The following is a 22,296-nucleotide window of genomic DNA, read 5'->3' on the forward strand; positions in this document are numbered from 1 at the left end:
CTGAACGCGGTACACCGCGCTGTATTCCGCTGTGCCGCCGCTCAGCTGGACGCTGGCCAGTTGTTGTTGCGTTGGGCTGCTGCTGACGCCAAGCGTCTCCTGCTGATAATAGGCGGAGTTTTCTAAAAACCCATCACCTCTGCGAGCGGTGTTTTGTAGTTTTGAGTCTCTACATCCTCTGTGGATCTGTATCTGTTTCTCAGCCTCAGAACAAAGCTCTGATTCTTCTCTTCCTCCTGTTATCTCTATATGAGTGTAGGGAAGTGATGTACAGCTGAGGGGATTCACTAATCGCTATTATTAGTCTCTCGCGCACGTTTATTGTTGTTTGGACTACAGTTTCTCTCTAGTCGCGTGAGCTCACGTCATGCGTTTTCTGCCGAGGTACCGCTTGCCGCGAGGTCAAAGTTGAACCATGTTGAACTTTGCCCGCGGTAAGCGGTAGCGCGGTGGAGGCGTGGTTATGGGCGGGGAAACGCGTCGCTTTCCGCTCTGCTCCGTGGCAGCGACGCACCGCTCTACCGCTCTAGACACTATTGAATCCTATGGGGGTCAGCGTACCGCGCCGCACCTACCGCGTGCAGTGTGTAAGCACCTTAAGACGTGACAGTATTTGTGTGAGTGTGTGTGTTCTTGTGTGTATTTAAATGTGTGTGCATGAGTGTGTATTTGTGTGAGTGTGTGTTTTTGTGTGTATTAAAAAGTGTGTGTGTATTTGTGTGAGCGTGTGTGTTTTTGTGGGTATGAGTGTAATTGAGGGCTTGTGCATGTGTGTTTGTGTGTTTGAGTGTGTGTGTGTATTGGTGTGTATTTGTGTGTGTGTGTATGTGTGTGTGTATGAGTGTGTGTGTGTGTATTTCTGTGTGTATGTGAATGTGTGTGTATTTGAGAGCTTGTGTATGTGTGTGTGAGTGTGTGTGTATGTGTGTGTGAGTGTGTGCACTTACATTTGTTTAGTCCTGTTTTCATTCTGATATTCCCTCCATGCTCCACTCTAAACACACACACACACACACACACACACACACACACACACACGTTATTGCATATTTTGTGTTCTCAGCAACATCCTTGTGGTTAATTCATTATTAAATAATATATAACTAATCAAAATATACACATAGTAAACAATATTTACTATATTAAATACAAATTAAATAAATAAGAAATACAGTTTGTTCTGGTAATGATTTGATGGTTTAAATCATTTAAAGGGTAAAATATTGATCTGGTTAAAGTATATAAATCTAAACATCATTACCTGTATAACAGTGATTTAAATCAGAGGACTGTACTATAGTAACATTACTGACCACAGTAACACTGGTTATTATTACCTGTGATAAATGTAACTATAATGACTAAAAAAGGGTTAAATTATGTTCAGTAAAAATAAACAGGGACTCTTAATATTGAATTTCTTTATTGAGTTAGATTAGATTAGATTGATCTGGTTATAAATGTTAGTTTAGTTGTTATTATAGTTTTATTAGTTTTGTTAATAGTTGAGTTTGATCCAGCTGAGGCTAATAGGTGATACTCCTCTCCCCCTGCAGAGGACGCTCTTATTCTGAATCAGCAGGAAACTCCAGCCTCTGGCTGCTGCTAAACACTTCAGAATAAAGCTTTTACTGCAGGCTGGAGATACACTGAGCTCTGTGCTGCTTTCCCTCATTATAGAGCTATGAAATGTGCTTTTCTACATCCTCACTGCTACAGCTTTACACTAGTGATGACCATTACCAAGCTTCTGGATAATTAACACAGCTGAAGCAGTTTAATCAGAAAATGATTCAGTGAAGCTTCTGATACTCGTCTCTACGCTGCTTCTACTGTCCAGTTTCATTTCCTACAAGATTCATTCTGTTTCACTGAAGCTCATTCACACTAATAAACCTTTATTACAACTAAAATAAACCAGTTTAATCTTTTATCCATTAAATAAACGTTTCACTGACACAATTCTCCATTTTATATTAACCACAGACAAAGATAATAAATAATACAAATTACATTCCCTTACATTCACAATTACAATCTGCACAATTTAATTACAGGTTTTATTCTAAAACTGAATGTGTTGTGCTGTGTTGGGATTAGGATTTATCTTCTTTTTATTGATCATCTCAGAATATGTAATCAGATGGACTGATGGGCATCGATGGGTTCAGATATAAAATAGATCAGTTATAGATTTAGATTTTATTTAAAGGATTGGTGTGAAAACTGTGAGTAAATAAGGTATAAAATATGAAAAATATGACGGATTAAAACATCAGAACATGTTTCTCCAGTTTCAGTCAGTGGAATAAAGCGGATCTGAATCTTCACAGTGGATTCAGTGACGTAACGAAGCTTCAGTTACTGTTATAACGTGACTCTAGTGATTTTAGTGAGGACACTGCTTTAATCTCTGTATCCAGTGAAACATCCAGACTTTACACTGAAAGCTTCATGAAGCATTGTGTAACACCACAGTCCAAGATAAGCCTGTTCTGGATCAGTTTTATCAGAGAATGAAAAGATGGAGAATACATTAGCCGCTTAGCTTAGCATAGGGTCTGTTCTAATGGGTTCAGAAGGAGAATCTCACTCTCTGTACTTTTATATGATCTGTAATTCATTGTTTTAATAAAGGATTTATTTCAGCAGCAGGTTAAAGGTTTTAAAGTGGGTTTGTGTTTCTGTTCTCCTGCTGTTTTAATACAGAACTCAGCTGTATAGTTTAGCTGCTCTGCTACAGATTCTTCTGTAATTCAGCCTCTAAAAAACATCAGCTTCTCTGTGCTTTAACTACTGAAATGTAATAAGTGTTTATGCTATGTAAGATAATGAGCTTTATGTGAGCTTTATATTTAAAAGTTGTTTATTTTATAATTATGTATGTGAGACTGAAATGGTGCTGATTGTATTACAGTGTGGATTTTGGTACAGTGATTTTGTTCATTTAAAGGAATTAAGAGTAAAATAGTGCAGATTTCAGATGTTAATGTAACGTGCATGAACATCGCTAGCTCTTTTTAGTGGAACTCCAGCATCTAAAATGTATCCCAGCAACCCTAAATAAAGGGTGCCATCAAACGCATTAAAACATTGCAGTAAGTTATTCCTGGTTTGTACATGTTTATTATTTATAGCAGTGTTATTGTTATTTACTGATATGTTGTTTGTTTTGTTTTTATGGACGTGTTTGTTACTTAATTGTCCTTTGTATGGTGAAACCAGAGAAAAAAAATTTCCTGCCTTGGTGGAACAGTTTTATTCTATTCTATTGGGTGTGTGTTTGTGGGATTGACTAGCTGTTGATTTTGCTGTATAATACTGTATATTGTTTATGACTCTGACTATGAAGGTTACAGTGTGGTATGTGCTACATTAGTTGGTGTAATGTATTTATCATTTATGTAGTGTAAAAATTACAGTAAGCAAATAAGACTCTGATAATTCACACCCTGGACCAGATAATGGAGAATGCAGCTGTAGGAGGAATGTTTGATAAAATTATATAACAATCTGCTCCCAACAGTTTTATCTTCTTATTCGCTGAAAAGATGTGTGACAGAAACACACCTGTCTCCTGTATATAATAGTCTGTATGCCTGAATTGAATGTAAATGATTTTATTTCTTCTGATATGATTCACTCAGACCTAAAATTACAATTTTATAACGTGCTAAATATCATGTGATGATATTAACCACGTTTACATGCAGCCTGATAATCTGACAATATTCAGATTAATAGCTCAATCAGAATAGAACACATTCATAAAGCAGTGCTATTGAGGCCATTCTGAATGCAGTTTTATCTCATTGAGCGAGGAGGATAATCCTTTAAGTGATCAGTTAAATAGAAGAATAACAGCTATATAAACTCCTGCATCCATTACATTTACAGTCAAAGAGTTACAGTACATTCTCCACATATACAGGACAACAGCAGCATGTAGAATTACTGGAATATGAGCAGTGGTGGCTCAGTGGTTAGAGCAGCGCTCCATCAACGACACGGTTCTGCCCTTAATCCTCACTGCTCCTGGGTGCTCCCAATATTCCACAATATCACTGAGTGTGTTCTGAGTGTGCTCAGTGCTCAGTGTGTGTGTTCTGAGTGTGCTCAGTGTGTGTGTGTTCTGAGTGTGCTCACTGCTCAGTGTGTGTGTGTGTGTGTTCTGAGTGTGCTCACTGCTCAGTGTGTGTGTGTGTGTGTGTGTGTGTGTGTGTTCACTATAGGGCTGGGGCGACGCGTCGACATAATCGACGTCATCGATTACGAAAATACATCGATTTCTGACACCCTGGCAGTGTTGCCAACTCCTCAGTAAGAAAAGTGGCTATTGGCTGTCCAAAAAGTCGCTAGAAGTCACTAAATGACGTCTTCGCCGAATTTGCATAATACATGTTTTTTAAGCTGTAAAGCATTAGGGTTGTGGGAGAGAAAAGTGAGTAAAAACACCATAAATGTGTTAGAAATGTTACAAATGAACAACGTCTGTTGTTTTTTAAATAGGAGGTCACATTTTTACAGTAACTTCATTTTTACGTGAATTACATAAATTAGTTTTTTGCCATGTTCTTAAATGTTATTATAAGAGCAGCAGTTATTCGGAACTGTTATTCTACGTTTTTTTTTAGTTTGTTTGTTTTATTTTTATTTTTTACGTTTTCTTATGTTTTCTTCCTATCATAGACAAATTGTTCAATGGTTCAATAGATATTTAGCTTTGTTTTATTTATTTATTTATTTTTAGCTTTGTTTTATTTTATTTTTTTACGTTTTCTTCTACCTATCATAGACAAATTGTTCAATAGATATTTAGCTTTTTATAAAGAGGCAGACACTGAGGAGGAGGTGAGTGAAAGCTACGTGGTGAATGAGGTGAGTGACTGACTGTGACTGTGTGAGTTAAATTAAGGGATTTCTTTTCGTGTCACACTGAAGACACATTAATATTTATACTTCTGATCTGTAAATACAGAGCAGGGTCAATCAGCGGCGGCTGTGGGCACGCGCGATTCATTTGCATTGTGTTGGTGGAGCGGTGTGTGTGTGCTCTGACAGTCAGACTGCACTGTGAGTGGTGTGGGGCGGGGCTCACGGCAGCGCCCGCTGCAGCGCGGAGGACAGGAACTGAAGAGCGTGTGTTCATCTCAGAGTCGCCAAAAGTCTCTAATAACACCACAAAAAGTCGCTAGATTTGTCGCTAGTCGCTTTTTAACAAAAAAAGTCGCTAGAGGGTCTGAAAAGTCGCTAAATATAGCGACATAGTCGCTAAGTTGGCAACACTGCACCCTGGACACTCCAGCTCCCCTTAAGACCAGAACTGTGCCGTCCACCAACTCCTCTCCCTGATTTACCCTGAACTCTGTGTTTTAAGACGTTTTGAGCGTCTTTATAAGAAAACTGGTTCACATGTTCATTCACTTCTCTTCTGAAAACATGCTGAAATATAAAGCTGCAGTAAATGCAGGGCTCTGTTTATTATCCTCTATTAATTAAAGCTTCTGGTCATGATCCTAAACATCCTAAAATAATTACTAGTTACTTCTCCAAAAAAGTAACTGAGTTAGTAACTGAGTTACTCCACTATAAAAGTAACTAGTTACCAGTAAAAGCAACTATTGCTATTTTACCCCAGGACGTTTTTATTCATTTAAATCAAGCAACAGGTGTAGTCAATCGTAAGTTTAAGATTTTTTATCAACCTCACTGTGATATATAGTTCTATAAATCCGTTTTCAGCTTCTCCTCCGTGGTTGAAAGGCAGCTGTTCTGTGTGTGTGAGGCTCGTATCACACACAGCTGAACTGTTTTGCCGGAGGGCGGGACCGCGCTCATGCAGCAGCTCTCTCTATTGAAATGAATAGGACGCTGTGCTGGTGGACGGGGAGAGGATGCGTCGCGTTTTTCTTGCGTGCGCGCCGCACTAACACTAAAATTAAATTTCAAGTCGCGGGCCACAAAATATCGTTCTGCGGGCCGCGAGTTTGAGATCCCTGATTTAAAGTGCTCACTACAGACTACTGTCTTCCTCTGATGATGAGCCTGCGGACCCCTAGAGAAACCCTGGTCTCATCCTCCCCTCCCTTGTGATTCACACACACACTTGCGCCGTTGTCTGTATGCGCAAAGTAAAAAAAAAAAAGTTAATTCAGCTGCTAAAGTAACGTGCAGTAATGGGGTGTGGGAAATGATAACGCGTTATAATTACAGTCAGAGTAATTAGTTAGATTACTCCTTACTGAAAAAAGTAACGGCGTTAGTAACGCCGTTTATTTCAACAGCGTTACTCCCATCACTGGTCAGGACTGACTTCATCACAGATAATTACCCAATCTAAATATTATCCTGCCTACTCGATCTGGCCCCACCTCACTCCTGAAGCTCTGTCTTGCTGATATCTCTACACCTGTATCCCATCTCATTATCCTCTCTTACTACTGCTTATGTCCCCAGGGTTCTGAAATTGGCTGCTGTTACACCCATTCTTAAAAGACCAGGTCTAGACAGCTCCGTCTGAGTAAATCGTAGACCAATTTCAAACTGACCATTTCTCTCTAAAGCTCTGGAGATGGAAGTTGCTTTAGAAATGCAAGATAATCTGATCAATAATAACCTATTTGAGAAGTTTTAGTCAGGTTTCTGCTGTCATCACAGTACTGACGGCTCTAATCTGTGTCCGTACTGATCAGCTCCTTTATGTCTTTATTCCTCTTGTGATTCTGCTAATGGTTGTGTTTCTGAGTTAATGGTTGGGTTTCTGTGTTTGACCTGATTCTTAGTAGCACATATTAAATCTCTGACAAAGTCTGCGTTTTTCCATCTCCTGGTGCATGTCTTCATTTCTTCTTGGCTAGTTTACTCCAGTTCACTGCTTTGTGGTCTACCCTCTAAAACTCTGTGTCCTTTGCTGCGGGCATTTTCACATCTGAAAGTCCAGACCAGAGTTTGCACCAAGGCTCATATCATTGCTACAATGTAAATACAGTATTTGATCCGGTTAGTTTTGGTTTCACTTAGTAGTTTAGTGAGCGGAGTAAAACTTTACTACATTCTGTCACCATCAGCTACTTAAGTGGAGTCTCTTTACGCTTCATATTAATTTATAGAGAGTTAGTTATTAGGGGAGTTGCTTTGCCAGGTGTTGTGACGATTTCTAGCTCTCTGTCAGAATCCCCTTCGCATACATCAACTCCACCCCGCCCCCTTTATTTTTGTTCATACATAAGGGTTAATCTATTGTTACAGCAAATAAATTAATTCCCAGTCTAAGCGTCTGTGTTCATACTGCTGCGTGACACGCTACATGCCACGTGGAGTTGGATTTCGGCACAACGCCTTTTACTTTAAAGAAAGGGACCAAACAAAGCAGGTGTGAAGTTCACTCTTAGTTTACACCAAGAAATGCGCTCATATCACTCCCGTCAGCTATATTTGCTACATTTCACAAAACACATCTGTTTTAAAGTTCTGCTACTGACTTTTAAGGTCTTGCACTGCTGTGCTCTTATCTTCTTTCTTTTTGCTTTATGCTCCATCACACAGTCTCAGGTCCCCTGAGGCTTTCCTCTATGGGTGGCAGGTCTTCAGTGTTGCTACCTCCTGTTATCTGCTCATCCTCCTCTCTTTCTCTCTTCACAGCACAGCTTAAAATCTCTGTTCTCTGAATATTTTCATTCTCTATCAGGTCTTTCTTTTTTTTTTTTTTTTTTTTTACACTTCAAACATTTTAGTATAAAGCTTTCTTTGGGTTGTAAAGGGCACTCTGTATAAGTGTGACATTATTACTATTATTACTATTGTTTTAATTTTATTTGTTTGCTTTCACCCTGATCAAAACTTTTATTGAGGCAGTGTTTAAACCCATCACACACAGATCAGTGATAGTAGCAGCAGTGTTTTATTATATAGTGTCTAATTTTCAGTCAGGCTGCTGGAGTTTTAAACACTGTGTTTAATCTCTCACTGTCCTCTACTCTACACACTCATACCTACAGCTGAAACATCTTGTAGATAAAGTAAAGTCAGAGACAGAAGCTCTGAATCTGTTGCTGCACAGATTTACAGTGTTGGTTCATAGTCCTTCATCAGTGGTTACAAGCTGCTGTTTGTGGACTAGTGTCAATCTACAAAACTCTATCTAACATGCTCATAGGACCATAGTGTCTACCAGCAATATGTAATGGAAAGCAATCCAACCCACAGTCAACAGCAAAGATGCACCAATTCCAATTTCCAATTCTTACATTAATTATAAGAAACTTTTCTTTATAGTAAAATATTGAAACAAAGTGCAGTACTGGACTTTTTACAGACTAGCTGATGAAATGAAGTACAGTATTTGTATGGGTCTGCTACAAATAGTACGGTTTGTAGTAGCTGTGTGTGCCGTGACAAGAGGTGGAAATCCTGGAACACACGTTTGAGAAGTATTACATTGTGTGTTGTATTGCTTGCGGTTTAGTAAAGTGAAGTGTTTTTAAAATATTTAACTTCGACTGCTAATTTCTTCAGACTGGGCATACTCAGCAAGTGTCTTATTAATGTGTTGCTCTAAATATTGGAGTTGTTTCTCCACAGCTCCACAGCTGACCCTGTAGATATGGCAGATTGTGAGCTTGCTGTCATTCTTGCGCCTTGAGTCTGTATGTCTGTGCCGCTGTCGCATTAAGTGAATCATGTGAAATTTTTGTACATTTATAGCAAATTTGAATCAGATTTCTGAGACTGATTAGCTGTCTGCAGCTAGTGCAGTGGGTGGTAATGATCATGACTGGCTGGAACTCGTTACTTTCACACCAGCACTCTTTATACAGACTCTGGTTTGTTCCGTTTTCCTTAGTGTGGTTTGTTTTAGCGGTTGTGTAAACAGTACTTGAACTTGGTGGTGCACCAAATAACTGCATTAACACCTGCAAGAGGAGGTGGTGTCCAGTGATGTCAGTAACGCGTTACTTAGTAACGCGTTACTACGTAACTTAGTACTTAGTAACGCGTTACTCTAATCTGACCCTTTTTTTCAGTAACGAGTAATCTAACGCGTTACTATTTCCAATCCAGTAATCAGATTAAAGTTACTTATTTAAGTCACTGTGCGTTACTCTCTCTCTCTCTCTCCACCTCATCTCCTCCACACACACACACACACACCCCGCTCCCTTACCCATTCCCCCTCCGCTCTTCCCCAATCACACACGTCTCGCTTTCTCCCCTGTCTCTCTCTCGCGCTCGGCGTGTCTTTAGTTTCCGCCCGTTTTCGTTTTTCCGCCCGTTTTCAGTTCTCGTGCTCCCTATCTCTTTATAAAGGCGTTTTTTTTTTGCGGCCGCGTCCCAATTCACTAGCCAGGGCAGCGGTCTGCCACAAATTTGATTGGCAGAGGAGAGCATTTGAAGATTTTACACCACACGTGATTGGAAGTTCACTGTAGCGCAGAGCGCACATACCGTAAAGACAAGAAAAGTTCCGGTGCTTTAAATGAACACTGTCAGAATTAAATCCTTCTCAGTAGTTGCAAACCGCAGTCTGCAAATATGTGACCCCTGGTCTAGACCATATACACGGTTCTGTTTTATAAAACCACTCCTTGCTGCCCTGCAGAGAACAACAGGTTCAATGTTCAGTTTTACAGTGTTAAATATGTCAGGTCAAGAAAGACTTTCTTTATTTTATATATTTTTTATAAAAACAAGTATTTATGTTTAGTAAAATCAAGAAAGACCATATTTTATTTAATTTTTTTTAAATATGTAAATTTTTTTATTTTTATTAAAAAATATATATTTTTTTAGGAAATAGTTCAACTTAATAGAGATACATTGTTGCTGTTAAAAATGCATTTTCCAATAAAGGGAGTATTGGCAAAACTGGTTATAATGTTTATGTTAAGGCGGCGGGAGGTGGTGTCTGCAGCTGCTGAAAGTAACTAATAAAGTAACTTGTAAAGTAACTTAGTTACTTTTAAAATCAAGTAATCCATAAAGTAACTAAGTTACTTTTTAAAGTAGTAATCAGTAATCAGTAATCGGATTACTTTTTCAAAGTATCTTTACCATCACTGGTGGTGTCATTCCCATTCTAAACCAACTCTGAAGAGGCTCGTTTTGGTGACTGTGATCTGTCCTTAATCCGAATTAACCATCAAATTTACTCCACTTGTTTGAGATACACAGCTGTTCAGGTGCAGTTTAAACTGATTTATTACCCAGACAATTACTGAAGCTATTTTCGAATGCTATCTCTGCTGCTGCTCCATGTCAAAATGTTAGTACAGTGTAAAAACAAGTCTTGTTACACACAGAATAAACTAAACAAATTGTTTTTCTTAGCTGATCATGTTTTGGGGGTTTTGGTTAATAACATGTTTTGGAGTATAAACTGTTTCTGATGATGTACTGCAATGTAAAATAAAACATGATATATAAAAGCTGAATTGTTTTTTTTTATTAAAGAATTTATGATTTTTTTTTTTACTATTAACTTAGTATTTATAAAGTAAAATAGCAAGTTTAGTACAGTTCAACACTGTTAATAATATAAAAGTCCTGTTAATCAGTGGTTCTTTTGTAAAGGCCTGAATATGTGATGCTTATTTGGACACTGAGGAGACTAATTAATAATGTTTTTAAGCTTTTGGCTTCATTGTATAGTTTCCACTGTCTACCACTGTGTTCTTTAGTTCAGTTTGGGCTGTTGTTACAATTGTTTGTGTAGGGAATGTAGGTGTGCAGGTCACAATAAAATATAGGAAAGGGACCTATTTTACCCAATCTTAGAATCATCATATAATTAATTTAGTCTCATTAATAAATTAAATACAAATGTTCAAATCATTGATATCACATAATATCTCATTTCTAACTAGAAACAACTGTATGAGATCTTAAGTTTTTAATAAATGTGAATTCTTTTACATAAAGTTATCAGTAGCAACCAGGATTAATGATTTCAACACAGTTGGAATATTAAACACGACGATCATATGTTAATAAGTTTAGCTGAGTAAAAAATACTGTTTGAAGAAGCATATTGGTGAAACTCCATGTTGGAGGAGCTGAGAGAGCAATGGAGATTATTCTTGGCTATAGATACATGCAAGGGAGCGCACTCCATCTGGGGAAGTCGAGTTTTTTTATTGGAATAATGACACCCTTACATTTCACTATTACTGTGTGGATAACTCAGGATATGCACACAGCTACAGAAGCTTTAGCTACAGTGAGCTCAGAATCACCTCAGCATGTACATGTTACAGAGCTCAAGAACAAGGTCTTCAGGTATATTGACACTGTAGCTTTAAAGGCTTTTTTAGGAGGAAAATCATATGCTCTGTGGTTTCTTTCACTCCAAATACATTAACTTTACTCCAAAAGCTTGGGAGTACAAAAAGGAGGACAATGGAGGACAATGGCTCTGTGCTGTGCTGCACACTCAACACTGACAATTATCGGCTTACGTAATACAACCAAAAAACTAGCACACATTTTCCTGAACTCTGGGTGACTATACAGTGAAGGTTTTTAACAACAAATAACAAGAATTAATCTTTCTAACATTTTTCTTGATAATTATTTACAGATATTTTATGTTTTTTTTCTTTTTAGTAAACAATAACATTAACTGACTAGATATCACGTGTGCAATAATACGTGGGCAATCATTACATTCTAAAGCTACTGCTGTATTTGAGCTTTATGTATATGAAATACTGTATTTTAGTATTTATCGGTATGTTAGAACAGAGATGCAAAAGAAATTTATATAATTTGCTGTAAATTATAAATTTACAGTATAAATGTTATCTGGATTTCACAAGAAAAATATGTTTAAAATTCATTAATCTTACAGACCTTACTAGCCCAGCTGTTTAATGTTAAGTCTCACATGATGGATATTTTAGGAGATATACAGTGTTTGTGATCCTCACATGATGTGGAGGTAATTTTACAATTTCTTGAAGAGGGAAGGAGTTCTGCCCAGGTTTCTTCCTCACAACTAGTACTGGGCAAACCCAAATTTAGCTATTCAGCACACAGTGTAATCATACTCTCTCTGTTGCTCTCTTCAAGGTTATTTTTTCTAACCACTCATTCATGTGTAATGTTAAACACGGCAGTATGTGTTGATAGTACATGCCATTGGTAGTATATTTGATGTAATGGAGGATGAGCTTTCATGTTGGAAAGCTAAATGAGCATGTTCCACTTGGTGACACTAATCAAGCTCTCTAATTCACTAAAAGTGTCTTAAACACAAGCAGTACACACACACTCACATAAACACTCACCGACACACATACCTGAGTGTGCTGAGTCTGTAGTGTAGATTCTTCAGTTTATTAGGGAGCCCTTTCACTCCAGACTCTCCTGGGTTATTGTAGGTCAGATCCAGTTGTTTCAGGTTTGAACTTAAAGATGAAGCCAGAGATGAACATCCTTTCTCTGTGATCATACAACCAGATAACCTGCAGAGAGGAGAGAAAAACACCAGGATTAGATAGGATGAGTGACACGGATAAGGTGAGTGACAAAGATAAAACAGACTGTTGTTATTCTTTAAAATAACAAAAGAAGTTATTTTTAGTAATAAACTGACAGAGGCTCTGACCTGAGTATCTCCAGTTTACAGTGTGAACTCTTCAGTCCAGGACAGAGTTTCTCCACTCCTGAATCCTGCAGGTCATTATTACTGAGATCCAGCACTTTCAGGGAGGAGGTTTCCAGTTTTAAAACTGATCCCAGACTGTCACAGGACTGTTCCCCAAGATTACACAAAGCTAGTCTGACAAAACAGAGTGTACATAAAAAAGCATGTATTGAATAAAGCAAGAAAATGTATTAATGTTTTAAAAAAAACATAAGAACAGCACTTTAGTATGATTCTAAGTGTGTTCATGATTTATGATTACTAAGTACATTATGTTAATATTATCTGATTGATGTAGTTGTGATGCAAGTAAGTGTAAGTGTTTTCAAAAATCAGATAAGGAACTATAAAGATAACCAAGTTGGTAAATTAGATCGGGCACACTATTCTTAAGCTACAGAGATGTTGCCCAAAAACATTTTTTCACAGGATAAATTTCAACAACTGCATTTCAGCTGTGTAGCCCCAGGTGACAGCATGATTAATGACAGAACATGTAGTAATAGAGTATTAATACTTTTAGAAAGCTGAATTTTTACAATACACTTGCTATACAAACATCTGAAGTGTCAAGGGCTGAATGTGTACTTCTTAAATTATTTATATTAACATTGTATTTATAAAATATTATCACTATAGCCAATTTATGCCCATATGAAAAACCTATGAAAAACTACATATATTTTCTACATGCAGTACATCCGGAAAGTATTCACAGCGCTTCACTTTTTCCACATTTTGTTACGTTACAGCCTTATTCCAAAGTGTATTAAATTAATCTCTTTCCTCAAAAATCTACACAAAATACCCCATTATGACCATGTGAAAAAGTTTTCTTGAGAGTTCTGAAAATTTATTAAAAATAAAAAACAAAGAAATCATATTTACATAAGTATTCACAGCCTTTGTTTAATACTTTGTAGAACCACCCTTGGCAGCAACTACAGCCTCAAGTCTTTTTGAATATGATGCCACAAGCTTGGCACACCTCTCTTTAGGCAATTCTTCTTTGCAGTACCTCCATCAGGTTGGACGGGAGATGTCTGTGCACAGCCATTTTCAGATCTCTCCAGAGATGTTCAATCCGATTCAAGTCTGGGCTCTGGCTGGCCCACTCCAGGACATTCACAGAGTAGTCCTGAAGCCACTCCTTTAGGATCTTGGCTGTGTGCTTCAGATCATTGTCCTGCTGAAAAATGAACCGTCGCCCCAGTCTGAGGTCAAGAGCGCTCTGGAGCAGGTTTTCATCCAGGATGTCTCTGTACATTGCTGCATTTATCTTTCCCTCTATCCTGACTAGTTTGCCAGTTCCTGCTGCTGAAATACATCCCCATAGCATGATGCTGCCACCACCATGCTTGACTGTAGGGATGGTATTGGCCTCGTGATGAGCAGTGCCTGGTTTCCTCCAAACATGACGCCTGGCATTCACACCAAAGAGTTCAATCTTTGTCTCATCAGACCAGAGAATTTTGTCTTTCATGGTCTGAGAATCCTTCAGGTGCCTTTTGGCAAATTCCAGACGGGCTGCCTTGTGCCTTTTACTAAGGAGTGGCTTTCGCCTGGCCACTCTGCCCTTCTCCCTCAATCGCTCAATTTAGACAGCCGGCCAGCTCTAGGAAGAGTCCTGGTGGTTCCAAACTTCTTCCATTTACGAATGATGGAGGCCACTGTGCTCATTGGGACCTTCAAAGCAGCAGAAATGTTTCTGTATCCTTCCCCAAATTTGTGCCTCGAGACAATTTTCCGGATGCACTGTTTAAACTACTATCTGTTTTTAAAATGTCCCCATTTAGTTTTAAATAAATGATTCTTATATATATATTTTGGGACACGTAGATTTTATTCTAAAATTAATTTTACTGTGATGAACCACTCTGACAGATATCCACTACCTCAAGATCATACAGTTTGAATGAGAAAGTTCTCTATTTATATATTAAACTATTTCTTCTGAATCATATTTAACAAAATGTGTTCCTCAGACTTCACCTTAACATAACCCAGATTACTGATATTACCTGTTCTGTTAAATAAAATTGTTAGTGCTGTGTATTAGTGATGAGTGTCACTGTCACTGTCTGTTGCAAGAACTGGACAGTGAGCATTTTCTGACCTATTTCAGATACGATATCGACCAGTTAATTTCCCTCTTTGGTAATGTTGGACCCCAAATAGAAAGGCATTAGGGCCATCAGGCCAAGCTCCCATCCTAAAATATATTATTTATTAAAGCATTAATTACTTCTATAGTTAATGCAATCATATTAAAGACAAAAAAATGGAAACATGAAATATTAATAAGGCGTTCACAAAGTTACTAGTTTTATTGAAAGTTTTAACTGAACATATATAGCATGTTAGGCTGCATTTAAAAAATACTTCCAATAATGTAAAAAGAAAACAAATATTTTTTAATAATTTATTATTATAATTTATTTATTAATTTGAAATATCATTTTCAAATTATATATACTAAATAAGTTTCTGGAGTCCAGTGTTGCTTCCAGTTCTTCCTTCTAAAAAGAGTTTTATTTTTAAACAAACATAAATGTGTAGACTCACAAAGGAAATTAAGGAACCTGAATTAAATTGAGCTGAAGAGTCGAATAGAACGCCAAATGATATGTCTGATTTAGTGAAAGTAAAACTCTGAACAATGCCTGGATCTGATTCTGAAATTCACTCTTATGACCCCCAGATTAAGCCCCCTATCAGAAACAGAATGTTTTATTTCTACAATTTAAAACCACTTAATATTTTGTTGTGGCAACTCTTTTTCATGAAAAAAGGTCATTCTAACCTGAGAGTTTCCAGTTTACAGTGTGAACTCTTGAGTCCATCAGAGAGTTTCTCTATGGAATCCTGCAGGTCATTGTTACTGAGGTCCAGTTCTTTCAGAGAGTTGTTTTTCAGGTTTAAAACTGATCCCAAAGTTTCACAGCAAGGTCCTTGAAGTTTACAATAAGCAATTCTGCACAAATAAACGCATTTAAAATGTGAGGGATTTTTTAATGCAAGAGTTTTAATGAAAGAGTTCAACAAGAGAAACACTGACCTGAGTATCTCCAGTTTACAGGGAGGACTCTTTAGTTCAGCACAGAGTTTCTCCAGTCCTGAATCCTGCAGGTTATTTCTACTGAGGTCCAGCTCTTTCAGAGAGTTGTTTTTTGATTGTAAAATTGACTGCAGGGTCTCCCAGGACTTTTCACTGAGTTTACACATAGCAAGACTGTATAAAGAGAAGTAAATGCAACACACTGATACTCAATAAAACATGTTTTAATGAAGAAAATTATAATTACTATGTAGGTACACAAAAAAGAAAGGATTGATTCAGCAAAAATAAATTAAGTAAAGTTTACTAAAAGAAAGATTGACTGAAGTTCAGTTCACTTATTTACTCTATGTAACATTTAAGTCTTAAAACCGAGTTTAAATTGATCTGAAATTAAATTTACTTAAAAAAAGCAAATGCAGAAAGTTGCCAAACTTTTTAAAGTACATTTTACTCATCATTTTTTTCAGTGTAGTTTTAAAGGCATTTAATTCCAAGTTCACCATATAAAAAAAATAAAAAGAATTCTGACCTGAGTCGCTCTAGTTTACAGTGTGAATTGTTCAGTTCAGCAGAGAGCATCTCCACTACTGAGTCCTCCAGGTTGTTGTCACTGAGGTCCAGGACTTTCAGAGAAATTTCTGATAAAACTGACTGAAGAGACGTACAGGACTGTTTACTGAGTTTACACATAGCAAGTCTGTAAAAAGAATAAAAACACCTTTTACACAACAATTAGTGAAAAAAAAATATTTAATAAAATATACTCTAAATCTACTCATAATTCACAATCATGAACTGTTTGTGTTTCCCTGAACAAAACGAGAACGATTTTTTTTTTTAAATACAATCTAGTTTTAACAGAGATGTGTTTTCAGGGTTCTCAATGTTTTCTTTCCAAATGTCACATTTACTAATATGGACAAATTAGAAACCACTGGACTCAAACAGAATTGGGTTTGATTTATAAATATTTGTAATTTAATCTGCTTTTCTCCCCAATTTAAAAGGCCAATTACCCAAACCACCTATTAAGCCTCCCCTGTATTGTCAGGAGGGAGACAGAAGTAATATTGTAATGTGTATTTTTTATTTTATTATAATTCCTGGTCATGTATGTATTTTCTATCCTACACTAAGGGCACAGTGGATTATAGTAGGGCAGATAGATGAGCAGTGGAGGACAGTAGGGCAGATAGATGAGCAGTGGAGGACAGTAGGGCTGATAGATGAGCAGTGGAGGACAGTAGGGCAAATAGATGAGCAGTGGAGGACAGTAGGGCAGAGAGATGAGCAGTGGAGGACAGTATGGCTGATAGATGAGCAGTGGAGGACAGTAGGGCTGATAGATGAGCAGTGGAGGACAGTAGGGCTGATAGATGAGCAGTGGAGGACAGTAGGGCTGATAGATGAGCAGTGGAGGACAGTAGGGCAGATAGATGAGCAGTGGAGGACAGTAGGGCTCATAGATGAGCAGTGGAGGACAGTAGGGCAGAGAGATGAGCAGTGGAGGACATTAGGGCAGAGAGATGAGCAGTGGAGGACATTAGGGCTCATAGATGAGCAGTGGAGGACAGTAGGGCAGAGAGATGAGCAGTGGAGGACATTAGGGCTCATAGATGAGCAGTGGAGGACACTAGGGCTCATAGATGAGCAGTGGAGGACAGTAGGGCAGAGAGATGAGCAGTGGAGGACAGTAGGGCTGATAGATGAGCAGTGGTGGACAGTAGGGCAGAGAGATGAGCAGTGGAGGACAGTAGAGCTGATAGATGAGCAGTGGAGGAAAGTAGGGCTGATAGATGAGCAGTGGAGGACAGTAGAGCTGATAGATGAGCAGTGGAGGACAGTAGAGCTGATAGATGAGCAGTGGAGGACAGTAGATCCAGTTTGAAAAATCTAAATATATCTGTTTAGAAATTCAGATAGTGGGAGCTAAATTTGAGCTGCCCTATCATTAGCTGGCACACCTCACTGTGCGGTGGAAAACATTCAAGTATATCTCAATTACTGACAGATATTTAAACACTCCCAATTATAAAAACATGAACATTGATGAATAAACTAATATTACTAAAAAAAAGTATTTTTACAGTCAGGTAAAAAAATCAAAATAAACTAAATTTAGTGTACAGTGTAAAGTGTTACCTACAAACAAAAATAATTGGTTATCTGCAGCAGGTTAAATATATTATATTACATAAATAAAGTTCCTTTGCAAAAGATAAATGCCATCCTTTAAACATCCTTAAAACTACACCATGGGTTTCTTCAGTCCAGCATAAATGTTTACAGTGCTGTATCTGAACTATAATATTTAATGATATTCTGTAATTCTGACCTGAGTATCTCCAGTTTACAGTTTGAACTCTTTAATGCAGCAGAGAGTTTCTCCATCTTTGATCCCTGCAGGTTGTTGTTAGTGAGGTCCAGCTCTTTCAGGGTGGAGTTTTCTGACTGTAGAGCTGTACTTAAGGTTTCAATAGACTGCTCAGTAAGATTACAGCCAGCTAATCTGCAGAAGAAGAAGAACAGACCAGTATTATGAAGTACACATACTTACTTCTGGATTTCAAATTTTAGTCTTATGTTGCACAGGATTTCGATAGCACTACTTGAACAAATGAACAATAAAATGAACAAACATAGTGATATAAATATGAAGAGGTATACAGAAAACTGTTAAACAGAAACTCCAAAAGCTGCTTCCAGTAGAGGATACAGAAGAGAATCTCCTACACAGGAAATCTTTTATAGATTTGAGTGACAAGAGCAGTCCCAGAGTTTCAGCTGTTTGTAAAGATTGTTGTAGGACTGGTCTTTATTTATCTGTTAATGCAGATAACTGCAGATTGTTTTGTACAGGCAAGTACAGTAAACCTGCTACATTATAATAAACTGCTCTTTTAAACTAAATAGATACACATTGGTATAACAATGATATCAATCTTAAATAATGTATAGGAAATACAGTCAGATTATGCAGTTTACTGTATCTATGCACTAAGAAGGAGTAACAACATTCACAATTTCTGCAATTAAAAGACGCAACTGCATTTAGTTGGCAGATCTAGGGGTGTGCTGAAAGAAAACAATGTCACAGTTCATCAGTATTTAACGTTACATTAGAAAGGCATCATTAGTCCTATTTCCCAAGTTATCTCTTAATTGCTCCCGCTCCCCTCCATTCTTCCACCTTCTTTAAGGTAGGAGAGGAGCTGTAGTAAGGAAGGAATCACACAGGAGCAGTAGCAAAAGACCCCTTTCCTGTTTAAAAGTTTCTCACCTCTTTAGACCATCAAGAGTAGAACTGTTTCATATGCTGAACTTCCCCCATATCATAATACTGTTGCCTTTTAAGAGGAAAGATTGTTCTTGGATCTTAAAACAAAGCTCTTTATTTAAACTTACCACACACTTATAGTGCTGAGAAGCACTGAGTGACTAAAACCAACTACAACACACAAACTGAGAAATCATGTAGAACTAGAAGGGCTACCTACTCTATTCACTGTAGGTTAGAACATCAATTATACAATTACACAAACTTGGCATAACATCAACTACATGGCATAAACAATAAGTAGCCAATGCTCTTATTAATTCTGTACTATAATTAGTACAGAATGTAGCTGGGGTTCTAACTTGGAAAGTGGGCCAGTGATGCATGATGGGAGGGAGACACTGTGTTTCTCTATTTGCAGTAGATTAAATATATTATATTACATTTAATAATATATTATTTAACAAGTTCCTTTGCAGAAGATAAGTGCCATCCTTTAAACATTATCTAAACTTTATCTATTTTTGCAAATGAACACCACATTTAGTCTACCCTTTAAAATAATTATCTAAGGACTTCTGGAATGCAGAAGAATCTTTGTGTATTTTCTATGGTCGTGGCTTTTTAAATCTTGTAGACTAAAAAAAATAATAATTATACCAATAATTGTTTTAAGAAAAAACATGAAACCAAAATATCAGAACTGCACCATGGGTTTCTTCATTCCAGCATAAATGTTTACAGTGCTGTAACTGAACTATAATATTTAATGATAATCTGTAATTCTGACCTGAGTATCTCCAGTTTACAGTTTGAACTCTTTAATGCAGCAGAGAGTTTCTCCATCCTTGTTCCCTGCAGGTCGTTGTTACTGAGGTCCAGCTCTTTCAGGGTGGAGTTTTCTGACTGTAGAGCTGTACTTAACGTTTCAATAGACTGTTCAGTGAGATTACAGCTAGCTAATCTGCAGAAGAAGAAGAACAGATCAGTATTATAAGGTACACATATTTACTTCTGGATTTAAATTTTTTTGTCTTTGTTGCACAGGATTTGAGACATCACCATGACTGCTTGTAAAATAAGCACTCACCAGATTCTGTTTGCTTAATGTAATCTCTGTCTGATACAGGGCCATCTCAAAAAAATAGAATATCTTTGAAAAGTTACTTTATTTCAGTAATTCAGTTCAAAATGTGAAACTATATTATATATTATAATATTACATAGATGTATTACACACAGTGATCTATTTTAAGTGTTTATTTCTTTTATTGTTGATGATTTTGGCTTACAGTCGATGAAAAACCCAAAAATCAGTGTCTCAGAAAATTTGAATATTATATAAGACTAACTGGTACTTTTGGCAGTGTGGGCAGTGTGCCAAGTCCTGCTGGAAAATTAAATCTGCATCTCCATAAAAGTTGTCAGTAGCAGAGGGAAGCATGAAGTGCTGTAAGATTTTGTGGGAAAAAAAAACTGCACTGACTTTGGACTTAATAATAATAAATAATAATAATAATAATAATAAACTGCTCTTTTAAACTAAATAGATACACATTGGTATAACAATGGCATCACTCTTAAATAATGTACAGGAAGTACAGTCAGATTATGCAGTTTACTGTATCAATGCACTAAGAAGGAGTAACAACATTCAAAATTTGTGCAATTAAAAGATGCAACTGCATTTAGTTGGCAGAACTAGGGGTGTGCTGAAAGAAAACAATGTCATAGTTCATCAGTATTTAACATTACATTAGAAAGGCATCATTAGTCCTATTTCCCAAGTTATCTCTTCATTCCTCCTGCTCCCCTACAATGATTCACCTTCTTTAAGGTAGGAGAGGAGCTGTAGTAAGGGAGGAATCAAACAGGAGCAGTAGCAAAAGACCCCTTTCCTGTTTAACAGCCTTCCACCTCTTTAGACCATCAGAGTAGAACTGTTTCATATGATGTGCTGCCCACACATCATAATATTGTTGCCTTTTAAGAGGAAAAATTTATCTTGGATCTTTAAACAAAGCTCTTTATTTAAGCTTTCCACACACTTATAGTGCTGAGAAGCACTGAGTGACTAAAACCAACTACAACACACAAACTGACAAATCATGTAGAACTAGAAGGGCTACCAACTCTATTCACTGTAGGTTAGAACATCAGTTACACACTTACCCAAACTTGGCATTTAATGAACTACATGGCATAAACAATAAGTAGCCAATGCTCTTATTAATTCTGAGCTGTAATTACAACTGTAGCTGGGGTTCTAACTTGGAAAGTGGGCCGGCGGTGCATGATGGGAGGGAGAGACGCTGTGCCCCTCAGCACCTCCTCTCTTCACCCTCTGCACTCACACTTCACAGAAGCTGCAGCTATTCACAGCCTGTAGTGACGGACGCCACAATACAGTAATAATATTTTTATCATGATAATCTGTATATTAAACACTCACTGAGCCTTCCTGCAGTTTGATACAGCTGGGATGAGTCTCCTGTATCCTTCCTCTGATGTGCGGAATTTTCTCAGGTCCAGCTCTTTGCGGGGATTCTCGGTGTGGAGACGCATGTAGGTTATAACTGAGCACTGTGTAGGAGAGAGCTGCTTTTCAGAGTATTTATCTGGAATCAGAGACAGACAGCAGAACACTGATCAGATACTGCTGTCACTCAGTAACAGGTCTTTTAGTCTTTCACAAATATTCATTAGTAGCACTGCTGTATCTGATCCACTCACTATACCAGCACAACATACACCAACACCTAATACACCACCACCACCATGATAATCACTGCTAATCACTGCAGTGCTGAGAATAATAATGACCCACCACCCAAATAATAATAATAATAGCTGCTCTGTGGGGTTCTGAGTATTGAAGAACAGAGTGAAAATAAGGAGGGTAATAATATAGTATCCAGAGAAACAGATATAGAACTACAATCTATAATTATTTAACTACAGATTAACTATTAAATTACAAAGTATCTCATTGTCACTTTCATCATGTAATTATTTTATGTAATTAGATGATGGCGTTTTTTTTTTCGAATGTTTTGCTTTATTTATATATACAACATTGGGACTGTATACATTAAAATCGCTTAATCAATATCTATTATTATTATTATTATTATTATTATTATTATTATTATTATTATTATTTTTAAATCCATCCCCTGCTATAAATATTACATTAGATTTTGCTACTCAAATGCATAAAGGAAATGCATATAATAGAGGAAAAAGAAGGAAAAGTTAAATTAGTAATAAATACATACATACATACATACATACATACATACTGGCATGTTACCA

At 37.2% G+C, this 22,296-nt stretch overlaps 1 protein-coding gene across 2 annotated transcripts in view; it reads right to left on the reverse strand.

The window, feature by feature from the left end:
* LOC111193460 (uncharacterized) overlaps window positions 1-22,296 on the reverse strand; it is a 42,164-nt gene that overhangs the window by 3,571 nt on the left and 16,297 nt on the right. The window contains exons 6-14 of one of the 2 annotated variants that reach the window (XM_049470075.1): window positions 21,434-21,599; window positions 19,772-19,945; window positions 18,040-18,213; window positions 16,234-16,401; window positions 15,702-15,875; window positions 15,447-15,617; window positions 12,605-12,778; window positions 12,297-12,461; window positions 948-994 (exon numbers count right to left, since the gene is read on the reverse strand). In XM_049470075.1, coding sequence (XP_049326032.1) covers window positions 948-994; window positions 12,297-12,461; window positions 12,605-12,778; window positions 15,447-15,617; window positions 15,702-15,875; window positions 16,234-16,401; window positions 18,040-18,213; window positions 19,772-19,945; window positions 21,434-21,599 — 1,413 coding nt within the window. The remainder of the gene's footprint in view (window positions 1-947; window positions 995-12,296; window positions 12,462-12,604; window positions 12,779-15,446; window positions 15,618-15,701; window positions 15,876-16,233; window positions 16,402-18,039; window positions 18,214-19,771; window positions 19,946-21,433; window positions 21,600-22,296) is intronic. The other variant, XM_049470076.1, reaches the window with a different exon arrangement.

The sequence above is a fragment of the Astyanax mexicanus genome, chromosome 21, assembly GCF_023375975.1.
Source record: "Astyanax mexicanus isolate ESR-SI-001 chromosome 21, AstMex3_surface, whole genome shotgun sequence".
Taxonomy (NCBI): domain Eukaryota; kingdom Metazoa; phylum Chordata; class Actinopteri; order Characiformes; family Acestrorhamphidae; genus Astyanax; species Astyanax mexicanus.